Below are 21,172 nucleotides of genomic sequence, written 5' to 3' on the forward strand. Positions count from 1 at the left end.
TAAGTACTTCCTATTTCTTCTTTTTTCTAATATGACACGCTGAGCTAGAGCTACACATGCTTGTTGTTAAAAATGAGTTCATTAAATCAATAAAACAAACAGAAATATTATATAAATATACAGATCCAAAATGTTAAAAAACATCATTTAAATCATTTTTTTTTTGCAAGTGGTATCAATTTACAGTCTTAAAAAAGTGGGACCCGCGTGTTTTAAAAAATTCAATCTCGTGAACAATTTGTGATATAATAATAGAGAAAATAAAAATCGTAAATTTACGAATTCTTTTTAAAATATAATAATAATACTTAAATTACATTGTATTTAGTATTTACTAACGGAATTCAGTAATTTAAACGTGTGCTTTCCGGGATCCTGTTAAAAAAAAGAATCCCGGAAAATGAAAGAAAAAACCTAATCAAAATTCGTTCATTTGTGGACATTTTGAGCTGTTGATAAGTGGATGAAGCCAGTAAGAACTTACGAACATGGAAGTCGTGTCTATCTATATTCTAAAGATACAATCGCATATACATTATATATACATATAACATAGTATATGTATATAAATACATTGGTCCTCATTTTCAAACTTCCTTAAAAAACACATATCAAGTTTCTAGGGCCGGATTTTCCTTCTTTTATTTAGTTGTATGAAGTATTAGTAGTACTCGTAAGAGCAGACACGAAGCAAACGACACAAAATACTGATTTTTGTTAAAGATATATCATTTAGATATACATCTTTTTAATACTTTCACTTCATATTGACGACGTCTTTTCATTCGTCTCCTGCAAACAAAAGATAAATTCAAATGATAAAATGAATAACACCAAAAAATACATCCATCCTAGCTCATTTGATATATCTTCAATTATTATATATATACTTAATATGTGTATACAAATATTGAGTTTCATCTCAACCACATACATAGATACAGAGTCCTTCATAAGAATTGGAAGGATCACAATGTAAATGGCTATAATTAATGATACATGATGAAATTAGATCCCAAATTTTTTCACGAAACATTTACTAATAGAAGCCTTCATGTTATTCTAAACAGAAACCCCATTAAAATTGGGGTTCTTGTCCTCCTTGGAATAAGTGTTACATACAGGGTCGGATAACACAACCCTGGACTCGAATGGTTGTTCAAGAAATACTTCAATATTTTTTTTATTTCCCATATCAATAAAATGAATCCCAAATAGCCCTTCACGGCTCTCTTGATGGTCCTAGTAGCCACTGAGAAGTCCATGCATGAATCTTGTGATTCATAGATTTGGTGGGGCCTCCAAGATTTTATTATACAATCTGGACAGGAACTCCACATCCCTCTTTAAATGGTGCCCTCTACGTTCCGGGAGATGCCTTCTCTACCATTCTTCCTCTCGACGACCTATAAAAACCAGGCTCTCAGATCACTTCATAATGATCTTAGTTCTCCCCACCTCATAAAGGAGATCTGAGATGAGCAGCCTTTTGGCTTCCTGCTCACTCATCATGACGAAATCTTTGTTATATTTTGTTTATGCACAATGTATGGTCGATCTAGAATTTCAAGAATGAATCACTAAACCTTCCTATATTAATGAGAAAATTATCATTAATTAACAGTCCACGTTTTGCCTGCTCTACCCTGTATTGTGTATTAAATATGATTTCTTGTCAATATTACAAATTTATTCTATAGGTTCTTCTATAGGGAGCGACAACATCCTTAAGCCTTTTAAAATCATTAGTGTGGATAGCACAGATAGTATTTTGTAAATTAATATAATCCCAAACAGCTCTTGCAGCTTCCATAAGATGATTTTTTGAAATAATAACATTGCCCTTCCACCATAGCATAGCATAGCAAAAAAACAAGGGGCTTACAATGAAGAGGAGAAAGTGGCCAAAAATACTAAGGGAATGTTTAACTATTTGGGGGTTCTTAAAAACTCATCCTAGGTTCATGAAAATACCTAAGTCTTCAAAAAAGGTGTCCTTGTCGATCTGAACCCCATCAGAAATATGAACAAAAAAAATAAATAGAAGTGATTTTTTGCATTTAAGGCCACTGCAATTCACACCAAGATCAATTTAAGTCAGTTTTCAGGTCATGTTTATTTTTACGAACTTGAAGCTCATATTAATTTACCTCGAAGTGTATAGTAATCGAGAAAATAAAGGCAAAAACTGATGAGTAACACAGACATTACATAGTATGTGGAAATTCTCTTAAAATCGAACTCGAACGAACTCAAAAATTGATATATTGTCCCAATATGAACCACAACTCAAACCTCCAACATTTCGACTCAAATCTAATACTAATAATTTCTACCTCAGATTAACTAGTTAGAACTTCCTAACGTAACCTACAAAATGGTTTTAGGAATCGATAAATAAAGTCGAAAAAAATTGTAGGACGGTAATTCATAGGGTTGAAGACTTGAGATATTCGACCCAGCTTGATCTCCAAATCAAAGACTTGAAATTTGAGTTGAAGGGAAGGCTTGTTACTTGACTTGGACTCGAAAGTCATTTCATTTGGTCAAAGGATATATTGTATCTTTCATTTTCTGGAAATATCCAAGAAATCCAACTAAACTCGATGAAAATATTCAAAGACTTGAAGTTATAAGTAAAGACTTTGTTGTATAAGGACTAATTCCCACCTAGACCTCTAGACTAATTTATGGAACCCTGCATATATACATGCATATTTATAGAGATGTCACTCTACTGTCTATGACTATCTCCCCATCATCGACAACAAACCATCGTCATTCACCAGACAACCATCCTTTTCTTCTCTTCCCTTTCTTTTGTAAATACAAATCTCCATTATCCCTTGTGCGGTGATGGTGGTTATATATTGTAGTGTCAGTTTTTAAAATAAGGCATAACAACACAAATACACACACACAATAAGCCGCCAATGGCTTTATTAGAAAGATTGAATAGAGAGAGGGAAGGGGGGAGGTAAATGTTTGGTTTTATTGTGAGTAAAGAATGAAGACGAAAAAAAAACATCATGTTTTTTGTAGCTTTTTTTCCCTTCTTTTTACCGCTTTTGTTGTTTTTATTTTTATTATTATTTTCCTTTCGCATGGTTGAAGATGCGGAGCCAATAAGGACTTCCTCCCCCAAGTTTTTTTTAAAAGTTGAGCATGTATGTAGGATATATGAAAAAAAAAAAAAAAACCATTGTAGGCGAATCAACAAAATATTTAGACAATTTAACTCCATTTTGAATAATAGAGGAAAATAAAGAAAGAGAATAAATCAACTAACGCAACCTCACATATCCCTAATTATAACCAATATCTAATTGAAGGCATACATATATGTTAGGAGAGGAGTCTTTTTATGGGGTAATGGGGTTAACGAATTTTAATAAAATTGTGGGATCATAATTATTTTAATGATCTATTTTTGCAAACAGATTTTTCAGGAATAAGGTCATATATTGTTCGAATATTGATAATTTTCCTCCCAAAATGGTCGTAAGGGAGGGGCAATGGTCCAAATATCAATAATTTGGACCAATTTACCATATTTCTCCTATACCTATTATTATAACCAGGCAATTTAATGATGTGCCCTTCTGAATTATATATGACTCGGTAAATTCAAATGAGGGTCTTTATTATAATTAAATTGTTGAAGGGGCCTTATATATTAGTCATTTGATCTTTATATATTCTCATGTCTGACTTATAGAAACAACTTTCAGGCCCGTCTGTTTTTCTGACAAAAAAATTGAACGGTAAAGCACATTAATACAAATGAAACTATAATACTGGGAAATATGATCAAAATCCGGAAGATGATTTTATTGCTCCCATGAATTCTTAATGTTGACTACCCCATTGCTTCAAATCATTGTATCAAAGATAAAATACTTTTCTGGAAAGAGTCAACTTTTTCCCCGAAGAAAACTAGGACCAAGATGAATTGGTATTTCAGCAATTCTTCCTCATGATAACTCAATAGTTTTAAGGAAATGTTCACAAGTCAACATGAGCTAATTCGAATTCAATCAATCAACAACACTCAGAAAACTGTTCAGAGAAAATGAGCCGAAATATCGACAGCTGAGGCCCTAAATACAATATAAATTTATATGCTAGCGAGGTATTGCTATGAAGAAGACGCAGTTCAGGTATGAAATAAGTGAGAAATGACAGCTGCAGTCTTATAATGACAAAAAATTATAAGTATGAACTAAAAATATATGTATTTAAATAAGAAATACACTACAAAATTATTTTTTTGAAAATGTCGTGAATAATAAATAAATTATTAATTTTAGGACCCTTTAATCACGTGATTCTATATTCACTTTCTTTTATTGGTAGTATCACCTTGTTTCTGGCTACTATTAGTCACAACACCGACTCAATTCAGGGGCATTCGTGGAGGTTATGTTCTTATATTTATTAACTATATATTTTATGAGTCTGGCCCTTATCATTCTGCGTCATTACTCTCTTGGCCATAATTAAGATAAAATTATGGAATATATTCTTCTATTCATTTCAAGAGACATCTTTCTTCATTTCCATAGGAGAACACTTCTGTGTATTCCATAAAAAAGCACATTTCCTTCAAGAAAAAATAATGTCAAAAATAGATAATTTTCTATTTTTTTCTTCATTCCTCTATTTTTAACAGGACTCATTGATGCAGAAATATGATTGACATTTAGAAATTATTTGATTTATAAAAATAACAAACTCTTCAAAGAGGAATTATGTGGATTAGTGATGGATCCATCCTCTGGTTTGAACTTCCAATCATAACATGAACGTATATTCATTCTTGAATAGATATTCATTTAGTTAAAAGAATTGACTTTCAAAGACACTCTATCACTAAAGCTGGAGCCACAAATAACAACATAAACATTGTTAACAGCTCTTCTATTTTTTCTATTAACAATCAACTTGTTTTAAAATATTTATATTTTTGACGATTATTATTTTTTGTAAGTCTTTGATTGACTGATTCTGACAGTCTAATTATTTTCCAATAAACAAAGACACGCTCGTCCCTTCGTTATAATAGATAGGTACGAGAATTTATAAAAATAACCAACATCTCTCAAGGACATATATGTATATGTAGTAGAGGGGAATCCTTTTATTTGTTCTCGGTTGAGTGAAAACAATGATTAGGATTGTCAAAAGGATCTCAAAACATTTGCTGCTCATTCGTATTTTGATATTGTGGAAAGAAAAATATTGTATTTTTTTGAATACTTCTTTTGATCTCTCAAAATCCATCTGCATAAGTGGTTAGAAAAATTTGTGAAGCATATTTTGTAAATGTGTTTGAATAATTATAAAAACAACATCAAATTTGCAATAGTCTACATGAATATCTACCAATGAAAATAGTAGGAAAAATAAATCCATAGTTTATACAAACATATATCATTCATTAAAATTCAAATCTAGTATGTGTAATCCACCCCACAAATATCCCTTTGTACTCGGATATGATTATCCAAAAACGATGATTTTAGTATGCGAGGTTTTGTGGTTATTGTTCAAATGTACCGTACATTTATAATCCATCAAATAAATAATTAGACGTTGTAAATTTAATATATGAAAAAACAATCTTGAGCAAAAATCAAGAAAAAGAAAAAAATACTTTACGATAGAGCCCAAAATTTTATAGATATATATTAATCAATTATATGCTTTAAATTCAAAAATTTGGGGAATATTTAATAGATCTTTAAATGTAAATTGTAGCATTGATTTGATTTCAAGGCCCCGATTTGATGTTTCAAATAAAATCGATCAATTGTATGAATTCTTTCATGGTGACAATGACTTTATACTACTTTGAGTGTAATTTGCAGCGTCTTCAAAGGATTCATTTGAATAGGTTTTCGATAGAAGTTGGGAATAATTCCCAAAAATACAAAATGTAATCCATATTCAATTTTACGAAATATCATTTTTGCTTGATTTTGTGTTGAGAGATCACAAATGAGGCCTGTAAGATCATGTATATCAGATTCCACTCATACTTGTTTATTGCATTATTAACGGATTAACTTACTATAAATCACTTTGGCACATATCAATTGAGTGACTCACTGTAATTGAATTTTACTATTGTCTATTTTTACAAATTTATTACATAATATAATGACTAAAATCACTGAAATGTTCGGAATAAAAAAACCAATTATTTCTTAATTAAAATATGTTCGAAATTACTTTGAAAAAAAAAATCGTTATCTATTTTTGAAATTCCCCTTAAGATTTAGAAAAAAAAATACTAAATTAAGAGAAACAAAATTATTATTCTGTTGAAGTACTTATCTCTCCCAAAATTGGAGGTGCTGCAAAATTCAAATCGTTTGATCATGAAATAATAAAATTAATTCATATTTCATGTCAATAAAACTACTAGAATAAATATGAAATAGTAACAGAATATCTACCTAGACGTGATTTTCCACCATGGTTTGTGAGGGTCAGATACATTTTGTAGGATTCTCCACTTGATTTGAACACATTGTTTTTATAAAATCCCCATGTGAGTTTGCCTAGTCTGCTAGGTATTAACTTACTTGAATATCAAATTTTTACTGTTCATAATATATATCTTGAGTATTAAAATGTAGACTGAGTTATGCTAAAGGAGTCTTCATAGTCAATTAAGTATGTCAACATGTTATTATAGGATTAAATAGAACGTCCGCCAATAACGAATTATTCTTAGAACATGAGCAAATCCGAAAAAGAGACGAAAAAAACAAAACATTTTATTGGAATTTGATTTATATCCAAAGTATAACTAGAACTCGATTAAAAAAATAATGTTCATGTACTTTTTTAATTATTTTGTTCATAACAAAAGTAATTGGAGGAGCATTTATTACAAAAATAAGTAACTTGACTTCCTTTTGAATGAGTTAGATTAGCCGTTTTAAAACTGGAAGAGGGGCCGCCTTGGGGGCATGAGGGTGTTTAAAGGGGATAACTAATAAGGATAAGTAATTGTTCACCGTTAATCAACAAAATAAGAAAAACTTGTCGAAATAGTGGTGATGTTTCTGGAAAGGAAGTAAAAGTCGCCAGAACTAAAGCATTAAAAACTTTAGCCATAAATAACTCAAAATAAGAGAGGGATTTTCATAATAATGACGTCATACATTGATGAAAACATAATGAATAATAATTGATCATCTAATTCATTGTTGTTGTACTTTAAAAATTATGTGGCAATTACCTTCGTGTCGATATCTATAAGGTGGCCCCTCATTTGCTGGCTCTCCCACATTGTGGAAACGTCTGAGTAACATCCCTTAAACAGATCAAAATTTTCTGAAATACTTTTTACACGCATTTGCTGAATTTTTAATATTCATTATGTCATTTCTTTTATTGTATCACACAACTTTTCATCCAAGAATAAATAGATAAAAGGCTGGAAATCATCTGGTAGTTAGACAAATAGGTCAATCATACCAATGGCTATTTATTTTTTCAGTACTCCAAAACTATTATTGTCAAATTATTTTGTCACAATTTAATTTATTATTTCATAATATTAAAATCCTACATAATATTAAGTACTATTAATTTATGAAACTTAGTATGTTGACTAATTAATAAGCTTACTTCAAAAATTTCAAACGTCCTAAAGCATTCTAAAATGCTCGTCTGCGCGTCTAAAATTGAACACTCTGAAATTTTTAAAAATAGTTAAATAATTCTGTAATTTTTAAAGTGGTCGACGAATTAATTTATTTTACATGAAAGATGAGAGTCTTAGACACATGTCTATTCAATATGCTGCCCATGTTATCCACTACCAGCTCCAGTCTGGACCAGAACTTGCTGCATGACTTGGCGATGAAGCTCTGGTCGAGGTTGGCTCAGGCATTCTTGTGGGGAGACTTCAGCTGGTCATTGGACTTGTATTGGACTCCCGACATCATCCCCTTTAAACGACAAAACACTGTGAAGTCAAGCGGCGAACAATCAGGCGAGTGAGGCGGTCAAGAATTCCGATCGAAGAAGACTGGAGTCTCGATCTGAAGGAACTCTGGGATAAAGTTGCTAGTGTGGCAGCTGGCACCGCCCTGCTGCCACCACCACCTGTCCCTGTAAGTAGTCCTGGCCCAAGGGAACACTTTGTCCTTCAAGTATTGGCAGTACGTCTCGTACTAATTAGCAATTAATGTCGTTGGTTCAATTGTTGGATAATTCTATATTTAATAGTATAAATATCTTTGCAACTTTGCATAATTTAATTTGAGTTTAACAAATCAACGCTTTGAAAGATAGCTACAAGTTATTTTTTAATATTTATTTGGTAGCTTGGGCAATGAGGTTGTCATGACTCAATAAGTACACTGTTAAGAAAAAGTTTGGAAAAAAATACTTTTTCAACATTTTTATGAACGTTTATACCTTATCAATATTTTTTACATTAACCCAATGAAAATTTTATTATGAAAATAATGGATCTATCAAATATATTTAATTATTTTTCGGTAAAAATCCAGATGTTTTGGTTAGGCTTGATTTCATATCCTATGTTTCTCTCTGGCAAATGTGAGAGATTTGAAGTTAATTCTTTCAGAATGGTTATCCTTCTATTAGACATATACATTAGACTATATACATAGATTAATTGGATATTGACAATTTGAAGAATGTTTTATGGAGTTATAGATTAATTCTCTTTACGTTTCATTAGATAAGCTACAATCAGGTTTAACAAGGGAGGAAGGGGAAAATGATAATATCAAGGTCATTATCTAGAATTACTCCTATGTTGATTCCCAATTATACTCTGAGTTCAACAATGACTTACAATTGTAGCTCCGCTAAAACCCTCAGGGTTACTATCCGTCTATAAGCACAAACGAATGTTAAATCAGGTTTTGAATATAATTGAATCTATTTAGAAAGACATGTTAACTACTCAGGAATTAAGTAATAATGACGATTGCTATTGAAAAGAAAATTCCTTCTTCAGACTACCAATTCCAAAAAAACTGGCCAGCTATAAAATATACTGGATTTTCATCACTGCTTATGTACATCCGTGTAAATAGTCTTTCTTACTACCCAATCGAGTAAGCCTTACCAGATCTAGCAATCAGTAAAAATATGTTGTAGGAAGCACGCACACCATTATATGTAATTATTAGATTGTTGTGAAGTGATCGAAACCATTTTTTCAATAGTTTTTCGTGTCTTGAACTTTTCTAAAAACTGCAGACAAAAAGTTTTCATACCTCTCAAGGACTTTTGGTCGAAATAGTTAAAGAAATAAAAGATTATTTATGCAAAAAAAATATAATTACTGGACGTCCTTTAAATACTTGGTTGAAGTTTTAGGTTACATAATTTGGGTTTTAGTTTCTTTTTTTTAATTAAGTATAATAATATATCCTAAATGGTCAGTTTTTATTAGAGAGTAATTGTACACTGAGTATAGGATAAAATATAAAGGCACCAATAATGAAGTATATTCATACTATCTCGATACATAGTACTTCTTTTCTATCCACCTGATAATATTAAACATATTCATTGCTGCTACCTTGTAGTCACATTTTTTAAATTTTGTTTATCTATTTTTTTTATGTAATCACCGTTTGTTTGCTCTACCGCCCCCAATCGCCCCTTTTCACAAAACAGCCCCTTGACCAAAGCACCGTCTTCAAGGAAGTGGTATCACCCACTTTGGCAAACTCTGGTCTAAGGTTTATTAATAAGTGTGCATTGAACTCCATCGATATGGTGAATAATTGTTTCGTTCCAGAATACCGTAGTAGTTGCAAGACATCGAAGTCTAAAAAAGTATACGCAGTGCTTACTTTTCTTAGTGTGTATGTTTTTTATTCTATATTTTCAGAACTGAATAACAACGGATTTATATTAAGATAATTATATCTTTTAAAAAAATTCAAAATAATATTTTTAATATTTTAAAATTTATAGATGAAGATCAATACTTCCTATAAATTGTTGACATTGAGTGTGATGAAAAATATCATTTTGTTCGTTCTATATTTCGATCAAATTTTCATGTACAATAGAAAAAAATTACTTACTGAAGTAAATCCTCATAATTAAAAAAATATATATAAAAATAACTTTATTAAAATGAGAACTAAAGTGTAAAAAAGGATTCAAAAATTGTAGGGTGGGAATTTAAATGATTATTTATTCATTAGGAATATTTATAATGTTGTTTAACCTTTATAAAGATTTCGCTTGTCTTATCGAATAAATTCATAAATTGACTCCAATCTCAAGAACCTTATGGCTGTAATAATTTTGAGAGATTGTTGAATATTAAGGAAAAAAGTTCCGTAAAAATACGAACTATTTACAGTAAATACTCAAAAACACAAATTATGTAGTTAAGTATATAGTATTGTAACCTTTTCTCGTAAAAGAAAAAAAGAAGAAAATTTAATTGGTGGTTAGACAATATCATATGAGCAAACTAAATTCTTACTAATATTTTTGTTAGGAAAAACAACAAATATATTGATTTTTCTCCTTAAAGGATCGTTCCATAGTAATATTTATCTCTTTATTATAAGAAAATTTTCTTTAAGCTTGGTATTTGTTTCTCTATGGTTTGATTACTCTATCACGTGATGTTGCTATAATAAGATAACAACGATAAAATATTGTATTTCAATAACTGTACACAATTCCTTAATTTAACAACCTTTCTCACCAAAAAAGAAATTGTTATTTAACACATTGGTCCATAAAATTGGTTATCTCACTAAAATAATTTTTTTTGCAAAAAAAACTGCCCATTTTTCTTCTTCTTTTCTTCTTAAATGGATTTAAAAGTTTATTGTTTGAATTTGAAGTAGATAATATTAAGCTGTGAACAATTATTCAATAATTATTCCATGGTTTGAAAGAATTGTCTCATTAACAACTAATTTTTGGCTTATTTTCATTTTGAAACAACGTGACGTTGATGTGATAAATTATAGAAAAAAAATCGAATTATTGATTGTAATGATAGTGAAGGTTCATTTTACTTTTATATCTATAATTTAGTTTTATGAAAAAGCTTTCAAAAACATATATTGCAGCTGTTTTACGTATTTTTTTATAGTTAGGCAATGTATCTCTTCGAAGCAAATAATTTGATTCAATATTATTTAAAAAAATAGGTAGCAAGGACAAGAAGAAAACCTCTGTGCTAGCAGTGATGTACGCTCAACATTGAAAAAATGTTGTACAATGTAACTTTTGGAACAACAGGTACATCCTTCATGTACTCAAGTCATTTTTTGAGCTTCTACGAAAGAGATATAGTAAATAGTTATATTTATTTCGTAATATGATAATAAGATATCTTGAAATAATTAAAATATTATTGGTGTGTTCAGTTTGTAGTGACAAGAATGATAAGACACTCGGTGCCAAGGACTTGAAACAAGTACATACTCAGTACACAAATCTTCCGTATCCATTTGTAAATACAAAACGAGAGAGAAAAATAGGAAAATTACATCAGTTACCTGGCCCACATATTCAAGAACTAAACCATTTTATCTATAAAGGAAATGGAGATTTGGGAAGAACAAAGGTATTCAGAATTTTAATTGCTGGAGGTGGAACAGGGGCTAGTCTCTTACACTATGCCTATATTTTCAAACATTATAAGGTAGAAATCATTTACTTAGATTTTTCCAAAAAATCAATGGAAATTGCTCGAGAAAGAGTCAAAAATTATGGATACTCCAATATCAAATTCTATCATAACTCCATTTTCAATATTCCAAAAATGAATTTGGGTAGTTTTGATCTTATTGATTGTTATGGAGTACTCCATCATTTATCTGACCCTGATGAGGATTACAAATACTTGAAAATAATCTTGCTCCAGATGGGGGAATGTTTTTAATGGTATATGCTTACTATGGTCGACAAGGAACGTACACCATGCAAAATACACTTCAAATCCTGAACGATAATATGACAAATATTTCAAATCAACAGGAAATCAAACGTGGACGAGTAATTTACAACAATCTCCTAGAAAATAACTGGGTTCATGTATCTGGTATCTTTTTGGAAACTAAACAGGATCCAGGATTCTATGACATGTATCTCCACAAACAGGATCAAGCTTTTACCATACCAGACCTATATAAATGGGTAGAAAAGAGTGGAAGGCTCCATATTGTGGATTTTTATGATCCTCAGCAACGTTATGTTCAAAATCGTTCATCCAAAATCTATAAAAAACTCACTTCTCAACAGAAATACGCAGTAAACGAAATTATATATGGGCATTCAATTAAACAAAACATTTTTGTGAGCAGGAAAAACAATACAACCGCCTCTTTAAATAACTTTGAGAATGTACCTTGTCTTCAATTTAAAAATCATCAAATCATACTCAATGCCTTATCATCAAAGCCAAAGGCAAGAAAATTAAAAGTGACTACAAACACTGAAGCCTTTGTTGATAATTCGTTTATAATTCCTATTTCCAAGTACTCAATTCAATTTTTCAAGCTGTTGATGGTATCAAAACTTAGTATTCGTGAAATTATAAATCATTGTGTCAATGTGTTTAAGAAAATTCACACGGATCATCAGACTTTAAAGGACAAAATATTTAAAGCTTTTAAGAAAGAAATGATGGCCCTTATACGTTCTGGACTTGTTTTACTACGGCATAAGAGTTATCCAGATACGGTTTTTAGTGATCATAATCTTAAAATAGTGTATGCAGATGTTTTAGTTGAATAAAAGTTTAAATTAGAAGGTGTTTATGAACCCATATTAAAATGGTATAAAAAGGGAACATATTGTAGGTCGACTTGTTTAGGTTAGTGTTTATATTAATGATAAACCAAATGTAAAAAAAGTAAACTTATTGACAAATTATTTCCCTATTAATAACTAAAATACATTTGAATTTTAGCTGACATCCAATTTTTTAACATCTTCGCAATGAAATAATATAGTTCCTAATAAAATGACGGTACTTTTTAAACAATCTTTTAAACCTCGAACTCATTCATTTTATATACCTCTGCAGTGAAATTGAATGGAGGTAATGTTCTTCCCTCACTTTCTTTGTTAATTCGTAAGTTTGTTAGTGATCAAAATTACGGCAAAAGTTACAAATTGATTTTGATCAATCTTGGTACAAAGTTTATATAAGGTCATAGTAAAAGGCCATTAAATTTTAAGAGGCTACGGTCTTGAATAACAAAAAGTAAAACATACATAATAGACTATAACTTCGAAAAAAAAAGATACATAGCTCAATTTGATTTTTGGGGGATGTTTGGCGCTCTACAGAGTGCCCTCTTCTAGTACTTATTATTAAGACATTTTTTAAATTTTATATCATCCTATAAAATAAAGAAAAGTGGGGGGGTAGACTATTCCAAATTCACTTTTTGGCATATTTCTCAGCTGTCAGTCATGACACAGAGATTTTTAGATTTTTTTTTTTTTTTTTTTTTTTTTTGCCAAAGTTCAAAACAATATTCAACTTTTGGCATCAATTTTCAAATAAAGTTTATTGTACTTTAGCTGGGATATCAATTTTAATGGTGGCAATTTTATCTTATCTATGAGTTTAATTAGTAATAGTATTTTATCGTTATATTTTAAACATAATTACCTCTGCTATGTATGTTGAATTGAGCCACATTTTTGCCTCCGTTTGTTTGTTAGTCACTAAGATTACACCAAAAGATACATTGATTTGGATAAGACTTGGTACGAAGATTATTTATCGCCACAGCAAGAGGCGACTAAATTAGGAAAGGAAACTCAAAACCTAAAGAATGCATAATCGACTATATCTTTGGAACAAATTGAGATACATCACTCAATTTGATTTTTGGTGGAGGTTTTGCGCTCTACTGAGTGCACATTCAGGTCTCACTTTTCTTTAAAAGGTTTTTTTTTAAAATCTTTTGTAACTTGTATGTGCTCCACCTATTTTTTGAATTCAAAAACTAATATTTCACTGAATACTTAATCCATAAATACCAAATGGACCCATATGGTGGATTTTTAATTTTTTTTTTTTTCCCAACAGCAAGGTCTTTATTTATTAATATTTTTCATGTACAAAAATAAACACATAAAAGGAAATTTGCGTTTGTTAAAAAAACATCATTTAACATTTTAGTTAAAAATTAATTTCCCTCTAAAAGACCTACAAAATCAAAAACAATTAAATAATCAAACTAACAAAGAATACGTCTCACATAATCACATATACATAATCAAATACTGTAACACAATGTACTTAATAAATAATACAACAACAAAAAAAAAAACAGCAAAACACCCCAAATAAATAAAACAGGAAAAGAAACACCCAACTTAATCCGTATTTTCATTCCTATACCTCTTATATCGCCGAATAATCATTCTAAGGGTACGTTCATACCAAAGTGATATCGATGGAAAATATCTAATTCATTCGGCGGCATAATTCCACGATGAGTCTTGCGATTGGGGTATCCTCAGAGATAAAGCGGTGTATCTAGCTGCAGCCGATATTAAGATAGTCCTTATATTTCTTCGGTCAATTACCCTATCTTCGGTGAGCTGTTGAGCAATAAAAGCTTTGCAATTACTGACAGCCACACTAATTGCTTTTTCCTCTTCTGAACTCTGCTTCCTGTTAGAAGGAATACCAAATAGCAGAAATGCTTCCCAATATCTTGCCTCAAAATTTAAAATATACTCGGAATTAAGAAATATAAAATCCTTTATAATTTTCAAAAGTGGGCAGGAAACAAAAGCGTGTTTGACATCGTTATATATTCTTCCACAGTCTTTACAATATTGATAAAAACTAATTAGCCTAGTCGATATCTGAAATTGTGAGGTGAATTTTCGACCGTCATTGATACCTTTCAGAGAACGCATAATCCTCCTCTCCCATGTTTGAGGAAGACCTAGAAGATTTAAAAACTTTAAAATTAAATTTCAAATACCAAGGAGTAAGTGGAAGATGCACCCTTTGATGATCTTTGCAGAGGGTAGTAAAATCTTCCAGTGTTCAGAATAGATTCGTGATTCATATCATGAAATGTAAGAACGTCCTCACTGATGGCAATAGTTTCCAGCTCTCTCGGTTGTTTTTGGAGGTTCTTAAAGAATGCCTTCTTGTTTGCATTTTGGCGTATGACATCAATTGTACTATTGGAATCAAACACAGGTGATTTACTCCATATAATTTTGCCCAGTCCATGGAGTGCAATGCCACGGCATCGATGGAATAATCCGTACCAAACATCAACATCTTATAGACGGATGACTCTGTGATGAATCTCCTCCATTCCAACTGAGGTTTGGACGTGAGGTCTATGAAAATCTTTATATAAATCTTTGGTAAAATATTTGAAAGTAGTGATTGTCCTCCTCCTAGTTGAGACCGAGGTCTCTTCAGGCAGGTACGCATCTTTTATCAAATAATCTATACAGTCACCCTTCCTCTTCCTTTAAGAGCCTCTCGCCTACCGATGGTAGAGCTGTGGCCACGTAAATCATTTGAGCAATTAATTTGGTGTTGTATAGGTCTACTCTCTTTTGCAAGTTAAATCCTCTCCAGGCCTGACACCATTTGTGGGCTTGAGAGTTTAGCTTCACAAAGTTAGATAAAGATGGTTCATTTCTCTCCCATTCTATTCCTAAAATATTTACTCTTTCAACTACTTTACATCCTCCAATCATTATGGGAGGCCCAGCACACCATCTACCAATAGGAAGAATGGAAGTCTTTTCCGCATTGATTTTCATCCCCGAAAATAGAGAAAATTTATCAAAATAGGAGAGTAAAATCTGGATTCTTTTCATTACTTGTCTGTCCGAATTTCCCTCTACCATCAGTGTAAGATCATCTGCATAAAGGTCAATTAAATGTTTTTACTTCCTATGGAAACCCCAAAACCTCCATATTTCCGCATAAGTGTACAACTTAATTGTTCCATTGCAGCCACAAACAGTAACGGAGATACGGACATCCTTGTCTACAGCTTTTTCCCAAGACTATATGGTTACTCTGTAATCCATCAATCACTATAGTTGAAGTTCCATTGAATAGGAGAGCACGGATTGGATTAAAAAAACTTCTTGGAAGGTACTTCTTTACAGCACGTAGGATAAAATTATGATTTATCGAGTCAAAAGCTTTGCTGAAGTCAATCGCAATGATTGCTCCAAACTTTTTCTCATTTTAACGGAATTAATAGTTGTCTGAATATTTCGTGAAATATCAGCAATATGTCGGGTTTTTTTAAAACCTTTTTGTTCTGAACCCAACTTTTTGTTAATTATAGGCTCGATTTGTTTTGCTAAAACACCTGCTAAAATTCTGTAGGATTTATTAAGTATTGTCAAAGGCCTCCAATGACTAAGTGATGTCCCATTACCTTTTTTGGGGATGAGGGAAATCCTACCTCGAGTTAGAGCTGAGGGGAGCATACCCCTCTTTTCCATCTCCAATCCAAACCTAAGTAAATAGGGAACAATATACTCAGTACATAGGGTATATATTTTTCCTTTTATATTGCCAGGTCCAGAAGCTTTGTCATCTCTGTAAAACTTATTGATATAGTCCAATATATTATCATATGTAAAGATAGAAGAAGATGCCACTTTTTTTGGTCTAGGAAATCCACTCCTAGAACATCTTATCCTCAAACACTTTGAGAATAGATTTCGGATTTGTACTTACTTTATTATTTACAATAATTTTTTCAATTCTTTGAGCAGAAATTATTGTTTTCATTGATAAATGTTTTAATCTCTTATACGGATTTCTTTCCGTATCTACTTTCCTCTTCATCTCTTCTTCGGCAATTTCGGCAATCCCGAATGTATTCATATTTTCCGAAGTTAGCATACGGACAAATAAGAATCCTTTATTCATGATTTCATCAATGTCTTCCTCTAATTGTTTCACTCTTTTCCTCCTCTCACTAATAATAGTAATAGTTGTGTCACGAATAATTTTATTGAAGACACTTGATAATCTGTTATAGGATAAAGTATGATCGTAGGAAATTCTTAATCTATTATTTAATTTTATTTTAAATTCTTCTAAACCAATGAGCCAACCAGGAATCCTAAAAGTTTTGTTCGTAGGAGCTGAGAAACATTCTAAATCTACCATTTTGTGGTCAGAAGATGGTTCGAATCGGTAGGACGCTTTTTTAATATAAGAGCATAAACATGTAGATATCAAAGCATGATCGATCCTTGATGACTGCTTCCCCTTTCTCCAAGAAAAAATATCATTCTCATTATTTAATTTCTTTATAACGTCAACTAGATTCAGTTCATGAATTAATTTTCTGAGCATAGCAGTATTCGGATTTACGTATGGTATTTTATCAATATCAACATTGAGGTCGCCAATTAAAACAGAGGGGAAAGAATCCCTTTTTATATTATTGATTGAAAAAAGGGGGATGACTTTACATTAGGCCCATATGCGTTTACGATATTAAATTGAAATACACCAGACGATATTAGGATTTGGTGCCACTCACTTTTAAAGGAGTATTCTTTAACACCTTTTGATTTCCCCACCGACTTAACAACAAAAGTGATTATTCCTCAAAGTGGGCTGCATCCCGTGTAGTACATTTTAAAATCGAAGGGAAGGCATAATGTACATGAAATTAAGCAAGAGGAATACACTTTAGATCGTATATCCTGTAAGCATATTACGTCTGGTTGTAGAGCGAGAATCCTTTTCATCATAGCATGTCTAGTTCTCCGTTCTCTTCCTCCTCTAGTGTTTAATGAAACTATTATTTTCATACCCATATTCCTTTTGATGTCATCTGCATATGATCTACGGATGTTGTAATTCGCTGTCATTTGACTTGACTGCTTTTGAAGCTTATTAAAATACATGATGTTAAAAAAAACTAGTTGATATAATGAACGGTAATAATAAATTATCTAATATTAATGCTGATTTTTCTTAAATTTTTGAGGAGTCCTCTTGTTAGGAGATAATTCTGATTCCAAAGCCGTCCTCTTAGAAATCGATCCAGATTTAGTCCTAGAAGATATTATAACCTCATCCACGATGGGTGGTTTTGTAGGTTTTTTTGATCTAACCAATTTATCCTTAGTCACTCGTTTTGACAATTCCTCCGTTCCATCCATCCCCATATTTGAAGGTACGGGTTCTACTTCAGAAACAGCAGCAGGATTATTCTTTTCTGCAGAACTTTTATTCATTTCATCCATCTATGTAGCGGAACATGTAGACATATCATTTTCCTTGCGTTGCAAATTCCTTTCCCCGTCATTACTTGACACCTTTGCTGAAGAATCTTCCTCATCTTTTTCCATACTATTAATATTATCAGTCACCTGAGAGTATGCAGTTTCCTCCTTCCTTTCGTTTTGATTCCCAGTCTTGAATGTTTCGACATAACTACTCCATTTTACAAAATTATTAGGACATTCTCTAGCAAAGTGCCCAACTTCATAGCACTTTCCACAATATCTGTCTTGTCCTACATATGTTACTCTTGTCCTAAAACCTCTGATAGGTAGGAAACCAGGAATATCATATCTTAGGGTAGCCTTGACGTGAAAATTTCCATTTAAAAGACCTCTCAGTCTTCCATCCTTAAAACAATCTTCTCTGACCGGATCCACAACCTCTCCAAACTCTTTCACCACATTAAACACATCTTCACTCTTAATATCTTCATGTGGAGAATGAATCGTTATAACTTTTTCATAATTAATGGGATTTCCCTCCTCGTCTCTCCGTTGGGCCTTCAGACCTCTTATAGAGCCTTTCAACCCTTTGTAGTGGCCTTCCGCTTTCCGAATTATAAATTCATCTTCAACATGTGTGAAAAAAAATCCCAATATCCAATTCCTTCTTTAACTCGATGATGATTAAGTGTTTATACCCAGGACAAGCTCTCACTTTTTGAATAATGCCCCGATCCAACTTCAGAATCTCAAAAATCATATTTTCCAGATCTACAGCCGTAGGTCTATTGGGAGCTAAATCACTATCCAAAGACTTTAGGTCAACAATTATTCTGTTCCTAACTGCCTTGACAGCTAAATTTTTCTTTAGGGCTTGCAAGTAATTCGAAGCAAAAGGAACTTTTCTGTTCTTGATTCCTGTATTATCACTCTTTTCTTTTCCTTCCATTTTATTTATATCTTTCTTCTTTAATGACACTCCCTCTGATCCTTTCCTTATTACACCTTTGTGTATTATTTCATTTGAGTCCTCTTCAGTCGCATTTGATTCCATTTCAATTACGAGATGAACAATATGTGACTAAGCACAGGTAAATTTATAACTAAAGAAGAGAATGAAGCACACGCGTACGAGTCAAGATCCGCTCCTTATAGGCAAGAGTGAGAAGACTATGAAACAAAAATGGCGTTTGCCCTTCTTATAAATGTTATAGACTTCTTTATCTTACTCTTATGCTTTAAGATTTTGGCCTCGTAGAGCCTAGTTGTTTGCACTAAACCGTATATTAAATCACTTAACAAATGTAAGGTAATCTTACGTATTCAATGATGTGAGAAATCCTATGCTATGCACTCTATGTCGATCAATATTAAATTATCACAATGGAGCAAAAAAAAGACGCCTCCGCACTCTTAAATACATATAAGTTTTTTTAAATTTGATAGTTTCTCCTAATTCCACTACAGGATCCAACCAACTATAATTTTTTATGACTTTTTTATACTCCTAGACATTTTTTAATTCCTTAGTTAAGGTATTTTAGCATGTAGTACCAGACCCATAAAAAGCCTATACAATTATTTACAAAACATAAAACCTATAGAATAACTAGAATTATAGAAGGGTTTTCTAAATAATAAAGAATAAAGGTAAATTAACTTAAACTTTTGTACATATAAGCAATGACTACTATATATACATGGACTTAAAATAAAATATTACTTGTCTATTAGGGGGGGGGCACTCTTAAAGCTATGTATTAGTATAAATAGGTCGGAATATCACTTATTTAGTAAAATAAAATATAAATTAGATACAAGTATTAAAAATACTCGATCTATGGACCTCAAGCTATGCACTTAAATTCACCTCTTATTAAGAAATAATAAATCATAGAATCAGTAATCATTTAGTAAATATATATTTCAAAACCAAATTAATATCATAGAGCTTATTTCTTCTCAAATCTCAACTTCTTTACCTTATCCGAAATACTTTTTTTTTTTTACTGTTTTACATGTCTCTTTCGGTTTTCATGAATTAAGTTATTAATTTCTAAAGCAAAATTTTTGCTCATGGTATTAAATAACTTGCCTCGTATATTTTCAAACGGATGCCCATTCTCACATTGTTGGTCAAGCAAAAAACTAGACTCATTTTTTAAGTACTCAATGAAGCATTCAACAAAGAGATTTCATGGATTTAAATGTTTTTAAAAGTATTATTTTATGTTCAATGGATTGAAAAATAGATACATAAAATTTTCAGGCTTCCTGAATCAGTATAAATAGTTCGTCTGATGGTTCTATTAAAGATCCCCTTGATATATTTAAGATACAATTCTTATGTGATTTCATGGTGTGGTTATCGATTTCGTCAAACAGAGATAGCATTGAAAGATTACTTTGCAAGTTGTCCTCTTAAATAATTAAGTAATGTTTACAAAAGGAACATTTAACTATGGACAAAATAGATTTTGTGTAATATCTTGAAATGTAAAGTAGTATTCCTGATTCAGTATGCGCTATGAATGACATTGAAACTAAAGTTTTCCAGAAGAAGATCTGCAGTAGTAAAAAGATCTTCCTCAAATTTCTGAACATATTGTTCACGAATGTCGAACAATCTCATTTGGCTAATCTAGACAAGTGAAGATAATCGTACAGATTTTTCTATTTCAAGGAACTGTCTCACACTTGTGTAACAGTTGCATCCATTACTATATCGATATAAACCAAACTTTCGTTCCAATGGGTCTTACTGAATTTGTTCAGTAAAAACATAACCAAGATCTTCCTTCTTGCGGAATACATGAAGAATAACCCCTGGATCCTTCCCTTCATTCCTATATCCTATTCTACATCCAGGGACACAACATATTTTAGGCATTGTAATACACCAGCGGAACTTAAGAGGACACGA

The 21,172-nt window shown here is 31.5% G+C and overlaps 1 protein-coding gene across 1 annotated transcript; it reads left to right on the forward strand.

Annotated features, from left to right (window-relative positions):
- Positions 1-11,274: 11,274 nt before the first annotated feature.
- LOC121113569 (uncharacterized protein RP789-like) lies at positions 11,275-12,792 on the forward strand. Its single transcript, XM_040707373.2, is given in 2 exon segments — positions 11,275-11,870; positions 11,873-12,792. Coding segments are annotated over 2 exon segments (1,419 nt in total). The 5' UTR covers positions 11,275-11,356; the 3' UTR covers positions 12,778-12,792.
- The last annotated feature ends 8,380 nt before the right edge of the window (positions 12,793-21,172 follow it).

This window comes from Lepeophtheirus salmonis, chromosome 2 (genome assembly GCF_016086655.4).
Source record: "Lepeophtheirus salmonis chromosome 2, UVic_Lsal_1.4, whole genome shotgun sequence".
Classification (NCBI taxonomy): Eukaryota; Metazoa; Arthropoda; class Copepoda; order Siphonostomatoida; family Caligidae; genus Lepeophtheirus; species Lepeophtheirus salmonis.